Source organism: Leuciscus leuciscus (assembly GCF_965113295.1).
Source record: "Leuciscus leuciscus genome assembly, chromosome: 20".
NCBI classification, from domain to species: Eukaryota; Metazoa; Chordata; class Actinopteri; order Cypriniformes; family Leuciscidae; genus Leuciscus; species Leuciscus leuciscus.
In genome coordinates, this window is record NC_138744.1 from 37,414,351 (window position 1) to 37,439,350 (window position 25,000).

The window sequence follows — 25,000 nt, forward strand, 5'->3', positions numbered from 1 at the left end:
GTGCAGGCCCTATACGTGCATGACGTGCCTATACGGGCCCTATAAGTGCATTACTTGCCTATACGTGCAGGCCCTATACGTGCATGACGTGCCTATACGGTCCCTATAAGTGCATGATGTGCCTATACGGGCCCTATAAGTGCATTACTTGCCTATACGTGCCTATACGTGCAGGCCCTATACGTGCATGACGTGCCTATACGGTCCCTATAAGTGCATGATGTGCCTATACGGGCCCTATAAGTGCATTACTTGCCTATACGTGCCTATACGTGCAGGCCCTATACGTGCATGACGTGCCTATACGGTCCCTATAAGTGCATGATGTGCCTATACGGGCCCTATACGGGCATGACATGCCTATACGGGCCCTATACGTGCGGGCCCTATATGTGCATGACGTGCCTATACGGGCCCTATACGTGCGGGCCCTATACGTTCCTGACGTGCCTATACGGGCCCTATACGTGCGGGCCCTATACGTGCATGACGTGCCTATACAGGCCCTATACCTGCGGGCCCTATACGTGCATGACGTGCCTATACGGGCCCTATACGTGCATGACGTGCCTATACGGGCCCTATAAGTGCATGATGTGCCTATATGCCTATACGTGCACGACATGCCTATACGGGCCCTATAACGTGCATGACGTACCTATACGGGCCCTATAACGTGCATGATGTGCCTATACGGGCCCTATATGGGTATGACGTGCCTATACAGGCCCTATACGGGCATTATGTGCCTATACGGGCCCTATACGTGCGGGCCCTATACGTGCCTATACGGGCCCTATAAGTGCATGATGTGCCTATACAGGCCCTATACGGGCATTATGTGCCTATACGGGCCCTATACGTGCCTGACGTGCCTATACGGGCCCTATACGGGCATTATGTGCCTATACGGGCCCTATAAGTGCATGATGTGCCTATACGGGCCCTATACGGGCATTATGTGCCTATACGGGCCCTATACGTGCCTGACGTGCCTATACGGGCCCTATACGTGCGGGCCCTATACGTGCATGACGTGCCTATACGGGCCCTATAAGTGCATGATGGGCCTATACGGGCCCTATACGGGCATGGCGTGCCTATACGGGCCCTATACGTGCATGACGTGCCTATACGGGCCCTATACGGGCATGACGTGCCTATACGGGCCCTATACGGGCATGACGTGCCTATACGTGCTTGACGTGCCTATACGGGCATGACGTGCCTATACAGGCCCTATACGGGCTTGACGTGCCTATACCGGTCCTATACGTGCATGACGTGCCTATCCCGGCCCTATACGTGCATGACGTGCCTATACGGGCATGACGTGCCTATACCGGCCCTATACGTGCATGACGTGCCTATACGGGCCCTATACAGGCATGACGTGCCTATACGGGCCCTATAAGTGCTTGACGTGCCTATACGTGCATTACGTGCCTATACGGGCCCTATACGGCGTGCCTATACGGGCCCTATGCGGCGTGCCTATACGGGCCCTATACGAGCATGACGTGCCTATACCGGCCCTATAAGTGCTTGACGTGCCTATACGTGCATTACGTGCCCTATACGGCGTGCCTATACGGGCCCTATACGAGCATGACGTGCCTATACGGGCCCTTCACGTTGCGAAAGTCGCCAGATTTCTTTCTGATATTTACTATAAGTACATTTATTATTTTTATTCCTAATACTAGCCCATTATTAAACGAATGAAATATGTCAAATCAGATAATATAATAAAAAAAAAAATAATTTAAACATACACACAACTTTACTTATTAATAATATATAATTATAGATATATTCCTATTATACACACTTATTTAAAAGTAAAAAAAATTTTTTATCAGATATAAGTTTAAGTTTTTCAACTAATATTTATATTTTATTTTAGCTTTATTTCAATTAACAGAAATGTTTTTTTTAAATAGTTTTAGTTAACAATAACCCTGCTATTTTATCATCATACCAAGATATATTCCTATTTCACACTTATTTAAAGTGAGTGAAATCTGCATGATCAGATCATTATTATCATTTAATTTACATTTATACAGCATTTCTCTGGATACTTTCTCAAAAGAGGTTGTATTTTGTATGCAAGACCAAATATGTGCAATTGACCTTTGTTAATTTGTGTGAATATTTCTCATTTTTAATAATCATGTGCTGCTTCACACACGCTCTTGATGTGAATAGGCCTGGATTATAATCAGCAGAACGCTCATAAGCGGGTGCAGATCACAGTAAGTCACATGACGGATAGATCACGGACACAAGCGAGCGTGAAATGAGCTCCTCACCCGGCTCTCTCTGGTACTATAGAGTCTCTCTGAGAAGCGGGATTGAGCGTCCTACCAGAGAGAGAGAGGAAAAGGACATTTAGGCAAAGCAAACACACAAAATCACATCGCTCCCTCTAGGGGTGTAACGCTACACAAGGATAACTGATCGGTACGTGCCCCAGTCATAGCCTCTTTCACGTTTCCAGTCTTTACTGGTAAATTTCCATTAAGGGTGTGTTCACACTTTGTCAGTTCGCTTGGTACAGACCAAAAAAAAACTAAACACATTTAGTCCTGCTCTGCTTTGCGTTCACATTGCCATTTTAACACCGAACCCAAAGGCACAGGGATACGATCACAACCTGATTGGTCGGCTTTTATTATGTATATTTCAGGACAAAACTTATCGAACATCCAGAATAATGCTGCGAGTCGAGCTAAATGTGCTCGTTGAATGTGCGTAGCCTATATATGATGGTACTCTGACCAGACAAAACTAAACATTTGACTATTTCTGCCACAATACCATGGTTACAGTTCGGTTTACTACATTAAATCCATGGTGAATGTTGGTGATTTGTGGAGTGAAAAGCCTTCTATAACACTATGGCACGACATCTGCTGTGCAGATGTGGTGAAAGTCCCCCTGTGTCCCCCTGTGGTGAAAATCCAGCTTTTAATGTTGTTTATGTGTCTATGTGGTGTTTTTAATATGCTTTAAGACAAAGCATGTGTAAATTCATAAGTCGACAGCATTGCTGAGTATTTTCTCCTTTAAACTGCAGTGAACCAAAGACAGTCTCAAACACACGCTTTGAAATCGCTGGTGTTTCTGACGTCACAAACTACCTTGTAACCAATCAGATCAATGTGTGATCGTCAACCAGTGGATCTCTGAGCTGAGTGAGTGAGTGGAGGTGGGGCTCATTTGCATATTCATAGAACCACGCATACTAAATGAGGCAAGGGTGTCGAGTTACATTCAAGATATTTTAATGCATGGAGGCATTTTTTTCAATACATTTTTTTTTAAATATGTCATTTTGGTGATCAATGATGAGTTTCAAGGGATAAAATGATTGACTACACAGTGAATTCAAACGCTTTCTCACTGAGTGTGCTCGAGATCGGGCAGCAAGCAAACCTGTTCTGAAATCTGTTTTGCTCAGGACACACACGTACCGGACCGAAAGTATGTGTAGCGTTTCACGCCTAAATCCCTCTGATGATCCAGAAACACACATGCATGATGACATGCAGCAGAAGCGCAGTGATGAGAGTGTGAGAGAGTCGTACCTGAGCGCCCATGTGATATGGAGGCTGCTCTCCGTTCATTGGAGGAACTCCTAGGAAGCAGTCAGCTGACCCTGACAGCGAGAACGACCCTGAGCCTGGAAAAACAAAAGGAAAGACACTCAGTCATAAAGTAGGGATGGGCATTTTTCTAAAATATTGAATTCGAAAATTGGGGCTCAAAAAATCGAATATTCGAATATTTAAATAACGTTCAACGAGAAGGACGTCATTTTTTAAGTTAAAGATTTTTTTGTTTTACGTTTTTGTCACCATTTCCGAACAAGCTTATGGTTAGGCAATGTACACAACACGCTTACGATACATCTTAGGTTTTTCTTTTAGTTGAAAACATTAAACAATATGTGAAGGCCTAAACAAAATAAACAGAACAAAAGTATTTAAGCTCAAGCAGCGAGAACTGCTAATTAGCATCTAATAAAGCAGATTACCACAGTTATCATACAGAACGCACACTCGAATCCGTGAAGATTAGGCAAATAGTCCGGTGACGCACGACTGCGCGCGACTTTACAGTTCCCGCCGGATTTCATCCTCTGAATTTAAGCTTAATAAAGCCTTAACCTCGTCATCGGTCGTATTTCTTAAACTCATTGTTGATGCGGATAGCAGGCAACTGATGCTGGTGGAAATAAAATGCCAACCAATCAAAATGCGGCATGAACTCGACCAATCAGCATGTTCAGCGCTCAAGTCCCGCCCCTGAAAGTTCCTGAACTTTGAAAAAGTGCTACCTCGCGAGCGACTTTCGGAGGGGGAAATATTTACCCAGAACTTCATTTAGACCCTGATTCCTGATTCCTGAGTCCCAGCCCAGAGTCCCTCGTTCCTGGGGAAAGTTCCTGTGGTGGAAACGCGGCTATACATGAAAAACCTAATCGTTACAACAGCTACTGCAACTAATCGATGCTGATGAGTTTCATTATGGATTAACGAGGTCTCGTCAGCAGTGTAAAGTGCATTTGTATGGGAAAAATAAACATTTACATACATTTACTAGTTTTACACACACACACACACACACACACACTAGGGCTGGGACGATACACCCATCTCCCGATTTGATTCTATCACGATACTTGTGTGCAGATTCGATATGCATTGCAATTAGTATTTTTTTAACACTAGACTATCGGGAAAAGTTAAATCACACACTTATAAAGACTTTACATGATGTATAAGATGAGTCATATTTACCGAAACAAATCATCACATCTTTCTGACTTTTATTTCAGAAGCATCATGCAATCCTACATTCTCTTTAATTAATTATTCAATAACAAATAAATGTTTTAACAGTCACTTGTCACAATGTAATTGATAAATGCATTATTTTAAGCACCAAGTTTCTATCAAAAGCTGATTTTGACCGCTATCGTAGACATCAGTTTTTACCATCTACCATCAGTGTTCATATTTGAACTTTAAACTTTTATCCACGTACTTCTATGATAATCTGAACTATAGCATCACAGAAATAATGATAATATGAGGTTGAAAAGACTGTTTGTGAAGTGGTTTCATGACGACTCTCTCCGGGTGAGTGCCAACACAGATTTTAATGTTGAGATATGATTTTATCAAAGGTTTAATAGACAGATGAAATGGAAGAAGATCGCGTGTGTTTGAATCGAGATCACGATCTTTTAAAGATTAATCATGCAGCTCTATGGTCTTATCTCTCTGCATATGAGCAGCGCGAGGGGCTTTTCAACACTCATAGATAACGACATTTCAAAAGTGGCTAACTCGTCGATTACAAACGAGTCAACCTCACTTGTAAGCAAGGACAAAAATAAAGCTATTTCAATTGAATTCATTTGAATTTGTCCGATTCTGGGACAAAATTAAATAAATCGATTTTAAAATTGTAAACAAAAAAAAATTGCAGTAGTTGGGTGAATCGATATTTTCTCCCAGCCCTAACACACACACACACACACACACACACACACACACACACACACACACACACACACACATATATATAGCACAACTGTTTACAACATTGATGATAACTGAGCATCAAATCATCATATTAGAATGATTTCTGAAGGATCATGTGACACTGAAGACTGGAGTAATGACTATTTTTATTTTAAATAGTAATAATATTATTTCACAATATTACTGTTTTTACTGTATTTTTGATTAAATAAATGCAGGCTTGATAAGCATAAAATGAGTTTTTCTTTCAAAAACATAAAAAATAATAATGTTTCCAAACTTTTGACCGGTACTGTATATACTTATATAGGTAAATGTTACTGTTTATTAATATGTATTGCATATATTGTCCAGGCAAATTTTAAATCCCTAGAAACTAGTGTGAAAACACCCCGACTTTAACTAACCACCAGTGGAGTTTGGAGTGTGTGTGTGTGTATATATATATATAAAACCAGTCACGTTGCAATAGCCAACGATACACAGTCAAAATTATCGATTTTTCTTTTATGCCAAAAATCATTAGGATATTAAGTAAAGATCATGTTCCATGAAGATATTTCCTACCGTAAATAAATACACTACCGTTCAAAAGTTTGGGCTCAGTAAGAATTTTAATTTTATTTTTGGGGGAAAGAAATAAAATAAAATAAATCAATACTTTTATTCATCAAGGATGAGTTAAACTGATCAAAAGTTACAGTAAAGACTATAAAGTTAGAAAATATTCTATTTTAAATAAATGCTGTTCTTTTGAACTTTCTATTCATCAAAGAATTTTGAAAGAAAATTGTACACAGCAGTTTTTAACACTGATAATAATAAATGTTTCTTGAGCATCAAATCATCATATTAGAATGATTTCTGAAGGACACACTGTAGTGTATATATATATATAACACACACACACACGTTAGTGTTTATTAATATGTATTGCATATATTGTCCAACTAACCAGTGGAGTTTGGGGTGTGTGGTGATTCCTCGCTCTGTGTCGCTCCTAAAGCCGTCTTCATGGCGTACAGATTGGCCTCTTCCTGGAACTTCCCAATGTTCTTCTTATAGCGAATCCTCTTGTTGCCAAACCAGTTGGACACCTGTCACGATTGCAGAGCTAAAATGAAACCGATCCCCCTCTGATGACGGGACGCCCCCGTAGTGCAGCGAGAGCCAAGCGCTCCTCAAACACTGGAGGAGACCCAGCTGTTAAACAGAGCTTACCTGAGACACGGTGATGCTGCACTGCTTGGCCAGCTCTTCTTTGGCTTCCTCACTCGGGTACGGGTTCGAGAGATGCGAGTAGAAGTACTCGTTCAGCACCTCCGTGGCCTGTTTACTGAAATTACGCCGCTTGCGTCTGATAAAGCAAGAAGATTTCACAGTCAGATATTTGTCTCGTCTAAATGCAGAAAACAAAACGCACTTTGTGATCGTGATTCATTAGTGCACTAATGCAGAGATTAAAGCATATTAGCAAAATATGTTCTGTAGTTTGATGGTTTAATGTCTGAAAATGAAGAAATTAAGACAGTCATAAATAATAGTATTGTAATTTTACAGTTGTTATATATTTTTTTAAATAATATTTTTTTATTTTAGTAACATTTATTTATTTATTTACATTTAGTTATTATAATTATTAAACAGCTATTCATTTTGTGATTAAAGTTTTTTCAATCACAATGGCAATTTATTTAAAAATGTTTTACAAAATCATAAATATTTGTTTTTAAATATTTTATAGTAAACAAAATGAAGATATTTTTATAAAGTTGTAAGGTAAAATAAAATTATTATTATTATTATATTATTTTTCTTAAATAATCCTTTATTTTAGCAATATTTCTTATTTTGTTTTTATTGAGCAATTGTTATATTTACATTTAGTAAAAATAATAATGATTATTATTATTATTATATAGCTATATTGATATATAATTCCAAAATGTTGGCCAAACTCTGCAGCCCTACAAACAAGCACAGCAACCTTTTTTTTTTATCACAATCGCAATTTCTATTAAAAATAAATAAATAGTTAAAATGATAAATATTCGTTTTTAAATATTTTTTATAAAAATATTTGCATTTTATTAATAAATATTAACACTGTCATTTTTCTGTTGTAAGGTATAAAAAAAAGATCATTACATTATTTTTCTAAAATAATCTTTTTTATTTTAGCAATATTTCTTATTGTGTTTTTATTTCATTTTTATATTTACTTTCAGTAATAATAATAATAATTATTATTATTATTTCTTATCATTTTATTATATAGCTATATCATTTTTGCCAAACTAGCACAGCAAACAGATTATTAAATTTTTTTGCCTACACTACACTACACTACACTAGACTACACTAGACTACACTACACTCTAGACTACACTAGACTACACTAGACTACACTACACTACACTACACTAGACTACACTAGACTACACTAGACTACACTAGACTAGACTACACTACACTACACTACACTAGACTACACTACACTAGACTACACTAGACTAGACTACACTACACTACACTACACTAGACTACACTAGACTAGACTACACTACACTAGACTACACTACACTACACTACACTACACTAGACTACACTAGACTACACTACACTACACTACACTACACTACACTAGACTACACTAGACTACACTAGACTACACTAGACTACACTAGACTACACTACACTAGACTACACTAGACTACACTACACTACACAACACTAGACTACACTAGACTACACTAGACTACACTACACTACACTACACTACACTACACTACACTACACTACACTAGACTACACTAGACTACACTAGACTCTAGACTACACTAGACTACACTAGACTACACTAGACTACACTAGACTACACTACACTCTAGACTACACTAGACTAGACTAGACTAGACTACACTAGACTACACTAGACTACACTACACACTCCGTATGGCACTGGCGAACACACCTGGCGTCCAGAAAGCGCGAGCGCAGGATCATGACGGCTTCACAGGTGCTCTGCTTGAGCTGTGTCTGGATGGAGCTGAACTTGCGGTGGATGATGTTCACCATGCGCTCGATCTCGCGCGGAGACACGGGCCGGGTGCGAGACTGCTCCCTCAGAAGGTTCATCACATGGGTCGTGAACTCACTGCACGCCTGTAGACAGCAATGACATTACAAACCAGCTCCTTTCTGTGTCAAAGTGCATCAAACGTCCATTTCCTGTCCTCACTGAAAGGAAAACGCTGTGCAAACTGACACATCACAACAGATCATGTAGACTTTTAAGCTCAAGCTCAACAGAATGCAACAGTCGGGGTTCCAGAAGTAAAAATCCCATTCATTTTCTTCATAGGAACATTTATTTTGAACAATAAACCAATAAAGACAGACCTACTGTGCTTTTGTTGAAGCCATCAACCAGCATTATTATAATTTCTTTTTTATAAATTGATGAAAAACTACATTCCCCAAGATTCCTCCGTGAAATCTCCACCAATCAGAGAGCCAAAACAAGCAAATAGCCCACCCACTTCCATGAAGCACTGCAAATGTCTCTCAAACTGCTTGAAAATCAACAGGTTTCATATTTCTCCATCATTTTTTAAATCAATTACATCACTTGCAATGCTTCATTGGATTGTAGTTCTTTCCCGCATTAAAGCTGTTAAGTTCACAGTCTTTATCTTTTTCTCTGATTTTTAAATACTATTTGCTTTGTAAGTATTGCTTTGCATTGCAACTCTTTAACCAAAGACTTGTTTAAAATCCCTATGGGAAAAAACATGAATGGAAAAATACTTCCGGAACCAAGGCATTTACAGCTTTGCGAAGCAGGATTTTGGACCAATGAGATGTCCCTGAGGGCGTGGCTACCCAGCACAACGGCAGCGATATGTACCTGCTCGTATTTTTCCAGCTCTGTGTGGTAAATGTTCCGAATTTGGCTCAACTTGCTTTTATAGTCGGAGTGCTCCAATGAGCTGTCAGGTGACATCCCGCCAGAGCTGGTCGCCGCGGAAACCGCAGCGGCGGCTCCGCCCCCTTTTTCTGGACCGGCCACACCTTCGGCCAGAAGCATGTTGTCCAATCGCACGAGCTGTGGGTCTGGAGGCTCCTCCTCCTGAGCATTTCTCATGGAAAGACCTGAGAGAAGAAATTCATACATTAATATTCAACATATTATATTTACCAGATGCTTAATAGCAAAACTCTAGCATTCCTATATACATCTATATAAGTGATATGCACATAAAGACGAATCTCAAACAGCTTGCGAGAACCAAATCACTTAAAGAAGCAAATACATACAAAATGATGTCAAAAAGTCCGTCTTGGTGAGTATTTATGCAAATACAGTCAGTTTTGGAAGGTAAATAGTTGAGAAAGAAAACGTATGTCGTGTAACAGTATATTGGATCTGTGCATAAGCTCTTAAAGTGACAGTAGCCTAATAAACCCACTGCCGTCTATCATGTTAATCAAAGAACAAAAGACAAAGAGAAAATCACTCGCTGCTCTTGACTGAATAACTTTTATTTGTGAGCATTAATCTGCAATTAATTTTTTACAATGAAGACTATCCAGTGTTATTTTACATTTGATTACATTCATTTCTGTAATATTTCTTACCTAAATACCACTGTTAGACCCACCTGAAAAACTTAAAGCAGTGTTTATTTATTTAGTCTCTTTATTCGAATGTATTTACTTGTGCTATCGTTTCTTCTTTTATTACTGACTGTTTACTTAACTTTTTCTTGTGTAAATTTAGTTCAACAATTCAAATAAAGCCTCCCTGTGCTGTGTGTGAGATATCGCAACTAAATTACCCAAATTATTAAAAAAATTATGAGATAATAACAAATGATCTGTATGGTGGTGGTATATGTGGCAGTGTTCCCAGTGCTATTGAATATTGATATTTTTCAAGTTATAGTATCGAAGTTGGAAATTCCAGTATTGTGGCATCACTAATGCACAATATGCATATCAATAAAACACATTAATAATATATATATATATATATATATATAATTCAAAGATATAACTTGACTTAACAATGACACTATTTTCTCTTAGAGATGCTGTACGTATGCTTAGCCGAAACGAACTGTTTGCATTCTTGAATCCTTTTCCTGTTATCTCTGTAAAGCTGCTTTGAAAACGATCTGTATTGTATGAAGCACAATAGAAATAAAGGTGACTTGACTTAATGCCAAACCAGCTGCTCTAGCTATTTATATCCCAAAACTATACTCTGGGTAATTAAAATTTAAAACCGAGATTAAATAAGATATTAAAAATCTTTTCAAGGATGTCAGATACTGTTAAGGCAGTCAAGATAAATACAAGATCCATTTGAATTAATTTCCATTACACTCTAATCATCAGTATAATCACGAGGTTAAGTGCTTCAGTCAAGGTCAAAGCATTAAGCAGGATGAGTCATTTTGACAGTACGTGTGTCATCCATGCTTGAACACAGCAGCCACCTTTAAGTACAGCTTTATTATATTACACAGACCCTAACTGGAAGAGCTTTTATTTATATACTTTACAATGTGAAGGTCAGTGTTTCAAGAAAGCCCTGTGCAATAAGCAGTGTACGGCAGTACTGTATGATTGATGACACACAGCATGCAACGCCATGGGAGCGTGCCAGACCACGGAAATTAAACGACTCCATTAGGCACAAAGCCATTTAATTACTAACCATCACAGTAAACATTTCAGTCCTCTTATGGGATTCCCTAAACTTAGTCTTCATACAAACAGCAAATAGAAGGGTTTGTGTTGATATAACGGAGGGAGTAAAGATTATTTGCTTTTGATTATTTATTTTGCTTTACGAGTTTCTCAAAGAAGCCAATTACCATATTACCGTTGTACTGCTTTTCTTGCACATGCAAAAAAGTGGTGTCACATACAAACAACAGGGTTTGAGATTATAACGCTTGTATTGAGCCGATACTGCTGAGTATTTGCGAGAAAAGTGTTTATTTGGTTTTTAAGAACTGCAAACCAGACAAACCAGTAACCATTTGTTATTGGTATGCTGAAAGTGCTATATTAACATTTCTAATGCATGCAAATAATTGGGTATAACATGCAAATAATGTGGTTTGACACTGTTTTGGTATGAAATTGTTATTATTTGAGAGCAACGTTTGATTTATTTTATTTTTTAGAAGCTGCAAACCTGGTCAAACCCATTATCATTATGCTATTATTGTGTAAATAGTGCAATTCTAACATTCAAATAATTGAGAATGGCATGCAAACGATGGAGTGTGACAATATATTTACATACTAGAATTAACATAAGTTATTATTTAAGGAAAATGTTGTATTTTTATGAGGTATACACTGTCTGGCTTTGTTCTTGCAGAACATGGCGCCTGTACGGAATCCCCTGCCAACTTTTAAACTAATTATAAAGTTTCAGTTATGGTATTTACCACTTTTAACACAAAATGCAGGCACATTACTCACCAGTTTTCTCTTTAATTTCGCACAGGACGCTGAATAAAGCCGGTTTCATCCGATGACAGTTTAAAGCGTGTTTTCTGTCACAAAACAACAAACAAAAGTCAGTTAGCTAACATTAGCATGCTACAATTGTGACTCTCATTAAATATATAAAGGTTGAAATCATGTTGCTACCAAAATATTTCACAACCCCAGCTTTACACAATTGAAGTATTTTTAATGCATTATTATAACGTTACTCCTTAAATACTCCGATTCTCCTGGCACATTAGCGTTTCATCTTAGCTTCAGGCAGTGATTTGTGCTTTTGTGAATAAAAATAAAGTTACTTTAGTAATAAGATACATATAAGTGATTAGACTTTAGCACATCTAACCGGGAATCATTATTTTGCGACATATATATTGCAAAACTGAAGATAAAGAGTTTGTTTTAAGTCAAGAAAAACGTAAACAATAGCGGCTAAGCTCGTGAACTTCAGCACACATGCTAATAATTGTTTAACTTTTTTTTATACATTAACATTAGTCCTTCTTAAATATCAAATTAAAGTGTGTTTGTGTAACTTAACGCGTGTAATGTCATTACAATTTTTATAAATTATAGATCACTATCTGTTTTAGCATACCCTTGTCTCACGCGGTCGTTAGCGCAATGCTAAACTTTTAAGTTGTGAAAAAAAAAATTATACTTTTTAAATAACTCACTTTCCTTGAGCTTCGTCTAAACTTTGGTCGGTGATCGTCATGATCTGTTGCAGTATGTCTCCAATGTCTCGGCGGTTGTCGTGTCCGTTTTCGCTGCCTTCGAGGCCCGCGGGGTCTCCATCGGGGCGGTGTTGAGAGGGCGGGTGCACCGGGTTAAGAGGATGCATTCCCGGGTGGACGCTCAGCCCGAGACCGCGGCTTGCGCTGGGCCCGTTGCCTGTGATGGGCTGCTGCGGCTGCAACATCCTGAGCAGAACATTAATCTAGAAGCGTGTGTGTGACTGTGAGTGAGAGTGTGTCCATGCATCACCACGCTGGAGTCCCCTAGCGATTGACAGGCAAAAAACGTGGCCTTGCATGGAAATAGACATCATGCAAAAGCAGAAGTCAATATATAAGCACATTTTGAGTCATATTACATGAGTCAAATACAGAATACACAGAGGTTAAAGTAAATAAACCTCATCCAATAAAGTCCAATCAACATGTGCATCTCTGCTCCCAGAAAATCTGAGGTCTTTGTGAATGAATGTTCAGTTTACGTTTCATCCAAAAATCAAAAGGAAAAAAATAATTGCAAAGGAAACGTAAATAATTAAAATAATTGGGATCTAAATAATTATGGCCTGGTTTCACAGACAGGGCTTGGCCAGAACTAGGGCCTTAGTTGAATTAAGACTTTTAAGTAGATTTTATAAACATGCCTTTAAAAAACATTACTGGTGTGACAAAACAATGACACTGATTATATGATATGTCAGTGCAAGTTGCTTTGGGTTAAGACAGCTCAAACATGCATTTTAGTCTGAGACTAGATAGTGTCAAGCCTCGCCTGTGAAACCAGGCAAAAATTTATTTTATTACACTAATAATGATATGAATGAGAATGAGAATCGAGTGGCTTAAAAGAGAGAGAGAGAGAGAGAGAGAGAGAGAGAGAGAGAGAGAGAGAGAGAGAGAGAGAGAGAGAGAGAGAGAGAGAGAGAGAGAGAGAGAGAGAGATGATGATTTGGGGAAGAAATGTTTAAATAAAATACAAATATTTAATAGAAATTAATTAAAATATGATTTCTTAGATTTTATGGTGAAATGTGACCTCTGAACCTGTTCTTGCCTGTTTTCATGAGATTCACCCTTGCTCTACTCATGAAATATGATATTCTTGCATGCATCAGGTTATGGCCTGGAGGCTTTAGGTCTGAGATGTGTGATTAACATGGGGGAGAAACAGGACTTGTTTCTCTGTGCTAAATGAAGTGGAAATATCTTCTTTTAACTGCTAGATACTGAATTAGTTTTCTCGTGTCTTATGCCACCAACTTCTCTTTTTGCTTGTAGTCAACAGGAAATCTGCAAAACCACAGACTGTTAAACAAACAGGCAGCCGGTTTCAACATGCAAGTCTTTCAGAGCTGTTGAGCGTCGTTAATATTATTATAATAAAAAAAGCACAGCATTCAAACTAAAGTTTGTTTAGCAGAGTGTATCATCCGTGCATTTCTATACTCGAAGCTATTCCGCTTGTGCAAATGAAAGGGGCCAGATAAATAGGGGTGGATCAGGGCCATAAGAGAGGAACAGGAAGAGACAAGCAGACTGTGAGACAGTGAAGTTGTTGAGGCATCGTGTCAGCTTTTAGCTCTTTTTCTTAGATTCGTTTGTGAGAGACGCTCTAAAGTTTGGCTGAGATATGTGGGAGTTATTGCATGTTCGTACACGGAGGTGAGATGCATGTGGGCTTTACTTGACATTCCGCTCAGAGGACCTCATTTTAACTCTTCTAAGGTTGGGAAGGTAAGCAGGCCGTAAAATGTGACCCAACAACATCTAGCCGACTGAAATAAGGACAGATATTGTTGTTATTGTTGTGCATTGAAAACATTTAATCTAGTTGTCAAATTTCATGCTTTAAAAAAGTGGCATTAGATAGTATGTATGACGCCAACGTACAGTCTTGACTTGTACAATATATGGAAATTAGGAGTGTGCATTTTTATAGGTTCTCATATTTTCTTCTATGGAGAGCTCTGCAGACGTTATGATGGATTTCTCTGAGGTCAAAGTTGAAACCTCAGCGGACGACAAGGATTTGGAAGCTCTTCTCATTCTGGAAGAAGGGGACGAACCTTCGGATGTGATAAACAGCGGAGAGAGAGGAAGGAGCGTACTGAGAGTTCGGACGGCTGATGAAAACACAGAGGGAAGCTCACATGATCACAACAATGTCCAAGTAGGGAGTAGTGAGGGTGAAGCAGTAGAAATGAACGAGGAGAGTCTAGAGCATCAGGTGGACGATCACATGGGCTGTGAGAATGATACAGAAAATGAGGAGGGATTGTCAAGTGGGACGACTGAACAAAACAAGATGCCAGAGGAAAAACCAAATGCTCAAGCTGAAGTAAAGCTGCGGCCCAAACACAGACTGAGCCTTCCTGATACAAAGCCAATGGTAAAGTTATATTATAATAATAATAATAAGAAGAATGTGTCTAAATGCATTTAGAAGATGCCATGGCTCTACAAATGACGTTTCTTTCCTGTGCTGACGTGTTTGGGGCGGGACTGTTGAAGGGCTTGTCTCTTCTAGTTTTTAGGCTTTGAAATATGCTACCAGATAATGCTAATTCATTTGACTTTTTAGCATATACATTAGTATAAACACTTCAAAAGTTTGGGGTCGGTAAGATTTCTTTAATGTTTTTTCAAAGTCTCTCCTGCGCACCGTGGCTGTATTTATTTGATACAGTAAAAATGTTAAAATATTTTTGCAATGTAAATCAGCTGTTTTCTATGTGAATATATAGTAAAGTGTAATTTATTCTTGTGATCAAAGCTGAATTTTCAGCATTTAAAATCATCATTATACTGCATATGCATATGGATATCCCAATGGCTTGCAATATGGAAAGTACAATTACTTTCGTAATCTGACAATCTTATATTATTATTACATTATTATTATTATTATGAAAAAAGCTAATAATAATCATTTTAATATAAATTTTTTTTACCAGGCCCATATATATTTGATTTTTCATTTTCAGTATTATTAATAAAGTTTTTCATATTATTATTATTAAAAAGTTAATCATTTTTTAAATATTATTATTATTATAATTATGAAAAACCTTTATATACATTTTTTTTAATGATTATTATTCAAGTTTTATTATTATTATTATTATTTTAAACCAGGCCCACATATCTTTAATTTTTTTAAATTATTATAATTAAATTATTTTATATTGTTATTATTATTATTATTATTATAGTGTTGAATAAAGTTAATAATAATTTTAAAAACTGTATATATATATTTATTCAAATAAATATCTATAATATATATATAAAATTTAAAGCTTTTCATAATTAAAATATTATTATTATTATGAAAAAAATGTCACCCATAAATGTATAATATATATAATATTCATATATATAATATTGCTTTGCCAAGCAATCTGAAACTAAGCCATATCTATAATCTTGTGGATGTTTAGATGTGCTATGATCTGTTGTCCGTGTGCTCAGGTTCATAGGTTATCTCCAGATTTCCCTGACGCTCTGTGTGAGCTGTTGTTCGCGTTACAGGAGGGCCGACGGCTCAACGACCAGCGCTGTTCGTTCCGCCTGGAACACCGTAGAAGATGCTACTCCGAGCCCAGCACTCCTCGCCACAGTCAGAGAGGTGAAGACACACACATTTCAGCATAATAACACACCAACTCCGAGCCCACAGCCAGAGAGGTGAAGACACACACATTTCAGCATAATAACACACCACAGGGCTTCAGCAGGGCTCTCATGACCAGTGTTGGGGGTAACTCATTTCAAGTAACTTGAGTTACGTAATCAGATTACCTTTTCAAGTAACTAGTAAAGTAACGCATTACTTTTTCAATTTAAAACAAAAATGTCTAAGTTACTCTTTCAGATAAGTAACGCTAGTTACTTTCTCACATTTATTGACTGACAGCTCTCCTGTCCCCATGCTGAGAGAGATAAAGTGAGGAGGTGTTGTGTGTAAACATGATGGTTGTTTTAGGTCTAGACTAAATGTGAACATGCATTTACTCATCTCACTTGCACGAGAACACAAAATGAATAAAAACAGTAGGGAGAAGGGAGAAATAAAAGGGAGAAGACAAGACAGGTTTTTATAATGAGACATGAAACGTGGGGTTAATTCTAAGGGAGCGAGGGAGAAACAAGCAATAAGAAACAGGGTTAACTTTCCCTGCTATGTGAAAAGGGCTAATGTATTTCTGGGAAAGCTTCTTGGATTCGACCCGGAGGGGAAGGTTCTTAGTGGCTAACCAAACTTTTTGACCTGTAAATTATCCTGGTTTTGGTATCTCTAGGAGGTCCGAAGGAGGGTACGCCTGGCCTTCCTCCAGGTCCGCCTACAGTGCAGGACAAAGCGCTTGCACCTCTTCTTTGGGGAATAATGGGGGGGTATCCGAACTGGCATTCAAAAGGGGATAATCCAGTAGCCGTGGAATGGAGGGTGTTGTGGGCATATTCAGCCCAAATGATATAGGTGGCCCAAGACGTGGGATTGCTGGCCGCCATACACTGCAAAGTGGTCTCCAGATCCTGATTAATCTGTTCTGTCTGGCCATTAGACTCTGGATGGAACCCAGACGATAGGCTGGCTTAGTGTTATCAAAAGTACAGACTTCGGTACCAAGTTGGTACCGAAATTAAAAAAATGTGACGCTTTGAGCACTGTTGAGCCTCATAAACACCTCTGATTGGCCATTGTGTTCTGGGATTGGCTACAATGATCAACGCACGGCAGCATTTGAGAGCGCACGGAAGTGTTTGAAAGTGTTTTGAAAGCAGGAGTGTTTGAAAGCACAAGCAGGCGTCTATCATTGCCAGCGGACCGGTACTGCTTTCAAACGCTCCTGTGTGTATCTGTGTAAGCACTCGCTGAAGAGCGTCATTGATGTATATTTACAACATATTTTTGAAGCGCTGATCATTGTAGCCAATCACAGACATATTTGATTAGCGCGTGAGTACAATGGCCATTCCAAGGTGTTTACGATTCTGCTCTACAGCGCTCAAAGCGTCATATTTTTTACATTTCAGTATCGACTTGGTACCGAAATCGGCACTTTTGACAACACTAGGCTGGCTGTGGCCCCAATAAGCTTGCAGAAGGCCCCCCAGAACCAGGACGAGAAATGGGGCAGAGACAATGTCCAGGGGATTTCCAAATATCCAGAAGACATTGTTCATGAGGAGCTCAGCGGTCGCTTTGGCCGAAGGCAGCTTGGGCAGGGGAATAAACAGGGCAGCCTTAGAGAACTGGTCTACAACCACCAGGATGACTGTGTTGCCCTGGGACGGAGGGAGTCCCGTAACAAAGTCCAGAGAAAGGTGCGACCATGGCCTGCGGGGAACAGGTAAGGGATGGAGCAGTCCCTGGGGTCGCTGACGTGTAGACTTCCCCTGGTTGCACACGGGGCAGGCCTCCACATAGACCTGAACATCCTTCTTGATGGACGGCCACCAAAACTGCCGCTGGAGGAAGTCCAGTGTGCGAGCACTACCTGTATGGCACACCAAGGGCAATTCATGAACCCACTGCAAGACCCAGGCCTGGGCAGACAGAGAAACATACATGCGTCCAGCAGGACCACCGCCTGGATGGGGATCATGGGCAAGGGCCCCTCGTACCACTCTTTTTAGTTCCCACTGAAGAAGCGTGACGACTCTAGACCTCGGAATAATCGATGCTAAGGGCTTCTCTCGTGTTTCGGGAGAGTAGGCTTGAGACAGGGAATCCGGCTTGACATTCTCGGTGTCGGGTCTGTAAGAACAGGGACCATCGCGCTTGCCGCGGATTCAACCGATTCGCCTGCTGGAGATATTCCAGGTTTTGTGGTCCGTGAGAACCTAGAAAGGATGCTGAGCCCCTCAAGCCAATGGTGCCACTCCTCCAAGGCAAGTTTTACCGCAAGCAACTCTCGATCCTCCACGTGGTAGTTGTGCTCGGCATCAGATAGGCGGCGAGACATGAAGGCACAAGGGTGTAATTTAACCCTCTGTGACAGGATGGCCCCCACCCCCACCTCTGAGGCGTCCATCTCCACCACAAAATATCTTTCTGGGTCAGGGATCAAAAGAATAGGAGCGGAAGTGAAGCAGCGCTTGAGATTCCTCCTCCCTTGGTAAGCGCCGTCAAGGGGGCCACCACAAGGCTGAAATTCTTAATGAACCTCCTATAGAAGTTCGCAAAGCCAATTAAACATTGAACCTCTTTGACTGTAGCAGGTGTGGGCCAGTTGTGGACTGCCTTGACCTTCTTAGGGTCTATCTCCAGGTGGCTAGGAGTGATGATGAACCCGAGAAACTGAGTCTGGGAAAAAGGAGGTAGAAAGGAGGTAGCCCGGGACTGAACACTGCTTTGAACCGATGGTAGACACTGGGGACTCGGGACAGGTCAACAGACTCTTGAAACTCAGAACTAGGGGTGGAGGGACTCTGTAGCCGGTAGGTGAGTTGGCAAATGGAACCCCAGCTCAGAATGGTGCCATCCGGCCAGTCGATCTGGGGATTATGTCTGCGCAGCCAAGGGTGACCCAGGATAATAGGATACTTGGGGGAGTCAATGAGATAGAAGGTCTCCTCCTGCTGGTGTTGAAAGATGGTAAGACACAGGGACTGAGTCGCCTCTGTTACTTTGCCTGGTTCCAGAGGTCTGCCATCCAAGACTGTGACTGCCTGGGGTTGAGGAAGTAGTTGGGTAGTGATCTTAAGTTCCTTAGCCAAGGTTAGATACAGGAAGTTGCCTGCGGCGCTGGAATCGATCATAGCCTGGACCTGGTGCTGGTTGCCCTCCCAGGACAGAGTGGCAGGAACAGCTAGGACAGTGTTAGTGGGAGAAGCTCTAATTTTCCCCATCACAGCCCTCCTGTAGCTGGGCAGGGACAGGCGTTTCCCGAAAGCTTGGGGCAAGTAGAGCAGAAGTGGCCGGAAGCACCGCAGTAGAGGCACTGACGCTCCTTCATGCGACGTGTGTCAACTAGACTCTCATCGAAGGCCTCATCGACCCGACAGCCATCAGCACTGATCCTCAACAAACCCGTCTCCATCCCGGTGGGATGACTCTGATCTTAAACCAGATAGGACTGGATAATATTCTGATTGTTTACATTTACATTTAGTCATTTAGCAGACGCCCTTATCCAAAGCGACTTACAAATTAGGACTAAATTCAGCGAGTCATCATAAAGAGGCAAAAGCAACAACAACGCAGGAAGTGCTCAAAATACGAAGTTCAGGTATTATTCAGAGTAGCATAAGCCTGATAAGTGATGTTTCAAAGGGAAAGGAAAAATTTTTTTTTTTTTTTTTTTTTCTATAAGGTTAAGTGCTCACGGAAGAGATTGGTTTTCAGCTGTTTTTTGAATGTTGTCAGGGATTCTGCATTCCGGATGAGGGTGGGGAGAGCGTTCCACCAGCATGGAACTGTAAATGAGAATGTTCTGGAAAGTGATTTTGTGGCTTTCTGTGATGGAACCACGAGACGTCGCTCGTTGACCGATCTTAGGTGTCTGGTAGGGATGTAGACTCGTAGGAGTGAGTGAAAGTAGGAGGGAGCTGAGCCTGTGATAGTTCTGTAAGCAAGCGTCAGTGCCTTGAACTTGATGCGAGCAGCTAGAGGTAGCCAGTGCAGAGAGATGAACAGAGGAGTGACGTGGGCCCTCTTGTTCCAAACCAATCTGACTTCTGACCTATAATGCTGCCTGAATCATAATCATACAGTGTTTGTTCATTGGCCAGAGGAGAACTGAGCGACTGAGACTGGGGTTCTCCCAAGGTTTCTTTCTCCAATCTGCCCTAATGGAGTTTTGGTTCCTTGCCACTGTCGCCTTTTTCCACCTTTGTTGCCATTGGTTTGGCTTGCTTAGTTGGGGACATTCAATTTAACATTTAATGTAAAGGTGCTCTAAGCGATGTTGGTTGAAGTCACTTCTTGTTGACGTTCAAAGTATTGTCAAACAAAACGGAGGCTAGCTCGACCTTCTGGAAACAAACTTTTTGCATTATTTTCCTGTTATCTCTGTAAAGCTGCTTTGAAACAATCTGTATTGTAAAAAGCGCTATATAAATAAATGTGATTTGACGTTCCCTCTTGTTGGGAGAAAGCCTGGAACGGCCCACCTGCATGTCCTCCGGGGAATCCTGAAGCTGTTCAAAAGCCAAGAAAGCTCTGGACGAGGGAACAAAAGTTGGAGAAACAGACCTTCCCAGAGGAACTTGGGACTGAGACACCTGGCGGAGAGATGATCTCCACTCTCCTAGACGATTGTTCAGGCGGATGGCCATTGCTATGAGGGACTCGAGATCCTCAGCTGGTTCCCGGGTGGCTTACTCATCTTGAAGGGGCTCAGACAACCCTCCCTGAAAACAAGCTTCCCGACGACTGACAGGATGATCAAACACTCGCTTGAACTCTTCCACAAATGCTGCGTAGGAACCACGACAGACCTCCTGGGACTGCCACAGGAGAGAGCCTTGTCTGACAGAAGGGTAATAATATAAGCAATCTTGGAACGGCACATGGGAAAACTTCAAGGTTGGAGCTCGAAGGTTAGGGAGCACTGGGTGAGGAATCCTTGGCAGGATCTCCAGCGAAGGGCTTGGGAGGTGGTAGTCGGGGCTCCGCCACAGGAGAAGGACTGTCGCCACTCGGGAGCGATCCAGAGGACGGTGAAGGACCGGGGAGGCGTTCAAAGAGCTAGCGGATGGAACTCATCATTTCAGCCAGGAGTTGAGAATGTTTGGCCATTAGCTCTTCTTGTCGGCTGAGAACAGCTTCATGGCCCTGGAAAGATGTTGAGTGATCACAGCCAACAGGTCCTCGGAACCGCGTGTCTCCGGGTCCACTCAGTTTTTCTGTCACAAGCCGGGCTCGAACTTGGGTCTCTGGTGGTGGTAATGTTGGACCCAAACAAAACACAATCAAGCGTAGCGTCAGTTCTGGCAGGTCACGTTAGTCAAGCTCGCATCGGTTCCACTCTCAGGAATACGACGCCTATAACTGTATACATATATAAGCTCCTTCTGTATTATCAGCAGCTATCACATTTCTCAGGAGCGAATTACCCTCCTCCCTCCCAGCTCCTCCTGTCTCAGTCAGGATTTGGCATTCTGATTCCCCTTTGAATCAGAATAAATTCTCAATTATGTTGTAATTTAAAATCTTGATATCTAAATTAATGATATCTGCATACATTCATGTTGGTTCTGTTCTGTTTGCCCTAAGGGGGGTTATTGCTGCTCTTATCCATGCTAGGCTAGTTCTTGCCCAGAACAGAACCATACCGCCAATCCAAACTATATGCTAATTGTTAATCGTATTTGACGATAGTGGTCCTGACAGAATTGCATCTTGTGAAAAGGGGCATAATATGTCACCTTTAAAGGTAACTTTCTCTCTCTCTCCACACAGTGATGTTCTCCTCCATGACGTCCCTGCAGAAGGAGGAGTTCTTCGACCTGCTGGCGACCTCTCAGGGCCGTCGCCTGGACGAGCAGCGAGCCGAGCTCCTGAACGCCCCCCCGCCCGTCCTGAGCAAAGCCAAACTGAGGAAGAGCAGCTGCAAGGTCACAGAGGTCACCCGAAAGCTTCCCACGCAAAATCCCAAAGAGGACTTATACAACATGATCGTCAACACGCAAGTGAGTGCTTCTGAGACAAACACTGGAAGATACAGACATAGTTCACTTAACATAGGGGTTCTCAAACTTGTTGAAGCCAAAAATTTGATTTGTTTATATTCATGTATAAAAAGACACATCTACACAAGTGAGAGGAAATAGTTAACATGATTTTGAAAACATGTATGCAGTTTGTGTTATTTTTTTGTGTTTTTTACTATATGCAGATTTGTTTTATTACTCAGATGAATTTAAAAAAAAAAATTATTATTGAGTTAATAATAATAATTTAAACATTTTATTTTAACCAGGCACACATTTTTTTTATTGACAATTATGAAAGTTTTTATATTATTATTATTATAATTTATTAATAATAATTACTTTATTTTTTTTACCAGGCCCATATATATATATATATATATATATATATATATATATATATATATATATATATATATATATATATATGTGTGGTGATGAATTTTTTTATTAATTAATTAATTATTATTAATGATAATATTATGAAGAAAAAAATATATAATTATATAATTTATTATCAAAGTTTTTCATAATTTAAATATTATTATAAAAAAGTTAATAATAATATTCTTATATTGTTTCCAGGCCCAGGGGCGTCTGGAGGAGCAGCGCAGTGCAGCTCCAGGACCGATGGACGATGAAGATTTCTTCTCTCTGTTGCTGAAGGTCCAGGGAGGACGAATGGATGAACAGAGAACAGAGTTCAAACCTGCTCATTAATACATGAAGCTTTACTGGGCCTGTTAGTGTGTGTGAGTTAATGATGCCGGACTCTTTCCGGTCCACATATGAATAACTATAAAAATCAGACTACCGATATAAAAATACTTGCACTACTTTTCAACATTGCGCTTGAATTCAGTCAGCTTTATAGATTAATATTTCTGCTTTAAATGTTCAGGATCATTTGAAGGATTTTCGCCTCTTTCTGTTATGTACATGCTGAAAATGAAAATAAATGTTTTAAGTGTTAATTATAATGTTTACTTTTTTTATATAACAAATGTGAATTTAAGAGCAACCTTAAACAATTTGTTTTAGTGAGAATTTCCACAGTGCAACTTCCCTGATTGAGCCACTAGGAGGCGACAGAGACCGATCCTGTTCATCTCACTGGAGAAGGATCTACTGTAGCCAGTCAGTGTGTAACATATACTGGAATATACTATATATATATATATATATATATATATATATATATATATATATATATATATATATATATATATATATATATATATATATATATATATATATATATATATATATATATTGTAAATTATATATGAGTGTGATCTGTTGAATGAACGGGTTTAAGATGACTTATACTGCATTCATACTAAACCAAAGCAATATCATTCTGACTTGAATCTGCAATAAAGCAGCAGCTTCAAAAGTCAAAATATTTTATTAAATGTACTTCAAAGGCCAAAATAATAAATGTACATTCTTAAAATATATTTTGGACTTAAGGGGCTTATGTAAATATATATTAGCATCAGTATTTTGGGGGATTTTTTTATATTTTTTTATATTTTAATATTTTGACATTTTTTGGTATCAAATAAATCGGCATGTGGGCCTTTTCACTGAGGAATATTAGGTTTTATTTAAGTGTATGATCAGTAATGGTTTTTACTTATAGATGGGCCTAAAAAGTATTTGGATGCTTAATTCAATTCAATTCAACTGAATTTTATACTTCACTATTTGTGAGTTTGATCAGCACGAGGAAAGGTCAGACCTCTTATGTTCATGTTGTAATTACTGTAATTTCGTGATGACAACACGTGATGTCCAAGCTGTTCACTTCCTGAAAATAAAGGCTTTTCTATTGTAACTCCATCAACACATCAGTCCTCAGGTCAGGTGGTACAGGCGAGCTCTCAGAAGGTTCCCGTAATTACGAGTTCTACGAAGATGTGAACAATTTTTACAAGTTGGAATCTCGTAATTATGGTAATAATGGTAATGAGTTCAAACTTCAGGTTGTGAAGGTCACATGATGTTCAGACTCACTCTGTGTGAGTGTTCTCACTAATCACACGCTATACTGGAACATTGCTAATTGGCGTTTGCTAATGCCTGGTTTTACATGAGCTTCAGGATTATGAACATGACGTGAATTACAATATCATGAGGCAGAAAATATTTGCATGCATGAACATGAACACAACACAACACACAGGTTCTGAGGTGCAATGCTTTACTTCGGGTGAGTTTGGCCAGAAACATGCAGCATTTTCACACAGATTTAATTTATAGTGAAAATGGCGGATGATGAGAGTATTTTCATCGAAACGCTGAACATGTTTATAATTATTATGAATTGTAAATGCAAATAAATGATATATCAAAGATATAAATGCAAATTGATTTCAGAAACATGCCACTAAATGACTTTGATTGGTTTAAAATATATATGAATGAACATTTTTTGTATTTTCTTTAATGTGGACTGTAAATAAATAAGATGAATAACATTTATTATAATGGGTTTATGTGAAGATTGTT

The 25,000-nt window shown here is 39.6% G+C and overlaps 2 protein-coding genes across 4 annotated transcripts in view; one reads left to right on the forward strand and one right to left on the reverse strand.

Moving 5' to 3' along the window:
- The window catches only part of pbx2 (pre-B-cell leukemia homeobox 2), a 16,647-nt gene extending 3,575 nt beyond the window's left edge, over window positions 1-13,072 (reverse strand). The window contains exons 1-8 of one of the 2 annotated variants that reach the window (XM_082150107.1): window positions 12,767-13,072; window positions 12,063-12,136; window positions 9,469-9,713; window positions 8,533-8,723; window positions 6,780-6,915; window positions 6,514-6,655; window positions 3,594-3,688; window positions 2,316-2,366 (exon numbers count right to left, since the gene is read on the reverse strand). In XM_082150107.1, the coding sequence (XP_082006233.1) occupies window positions 2,316-2,366; window positions 3,594-3,688; window positions 6,514-6,655; window positions 6,780-6,915; window positions 8,533-8,723; window positions 9,469-9,713; window positions 12,063-12,136; window positions 12,767-13,011 (1,179 nt within the window). In that variant the 5' untranslated portion in view covers window positions 13,012-13,072. The remainder of the gene's footprint in view (window positions 1-2,315; window positions 2,367-3,593; window positions 3,689-6,513; window positions 6,656-6,779; window positions 6,916-8,532; window positions 8,724-9,468; window positions 9,714-12,062; window positions 12,137-12,766) is intronic. The other variant, XM_082150108.1, reaches the window with a different exon arrangement.
- Window positions 13,073-14,136: 1,064 nt separating this feature from the next.
- Window positions 14,137-23,460, forward strand: gpsm3 (G protein signaling modulator 3). 2 transcript variants are annotated; one of them, XM_082149148.1, is made up of 5 exons: window positions 14,137-14,560; window positions 14,790-15,215; window positions 16,298-16,454; window positions 22,236-22,465; window positions 23,072-23,460. In XM_082149148.1, the coding sequence occupies exons 1-5, from the start codon at window positions 14,498-14,500 to the stop codon at window positions 23,204-23,206; spliced, it is 1,011 nt and encodes a 336-aa protein (XP_082005274.1). In that variant the 5' UTR covers window positions 14,137-14,497; the 3' UTR covers window positions 23,207-23,460. The 2 variants fall into 2 exon arrangements, with proteins under 2 accessions (XP_082005274.1, XP_082005273.1); XM_082149147.1 differs by having other exon boundaries at window positions 14,139-14,560; window positions 14,766-15,215.
- The last annotated feature ends 1,540 nt before the right edge of the window (window positions 23,461-25,000 follow it).

What these genes read in the sequence shown, in the direction of transcription:
- gpsm3 (XM_082149147.1), top strand. Translation starts at nt 14,498, where the DNA reads ATGTGGGCTTTACTTGACATTCCGCTCAGAGGACCTCATTTTAACTCT. An exon ending in TTCCTGATACAAAGCCAATG is followed by an intron (nt 15,216 to 16,297) that starts GTAAAGTTATAT and finishes CCGTGTGCTCAG; the next exon opens with GTTCATAGGTTATCTCCAGA. An exon ending in TCCTCGCCACAGTCAGAGAG is followed by an intron (nt 16,455 to 22,235) that starts GTGAAGACACAC and finishes CTCTCCACACAG; the next exon opens with TGATGTTCTCCTCCATGACG.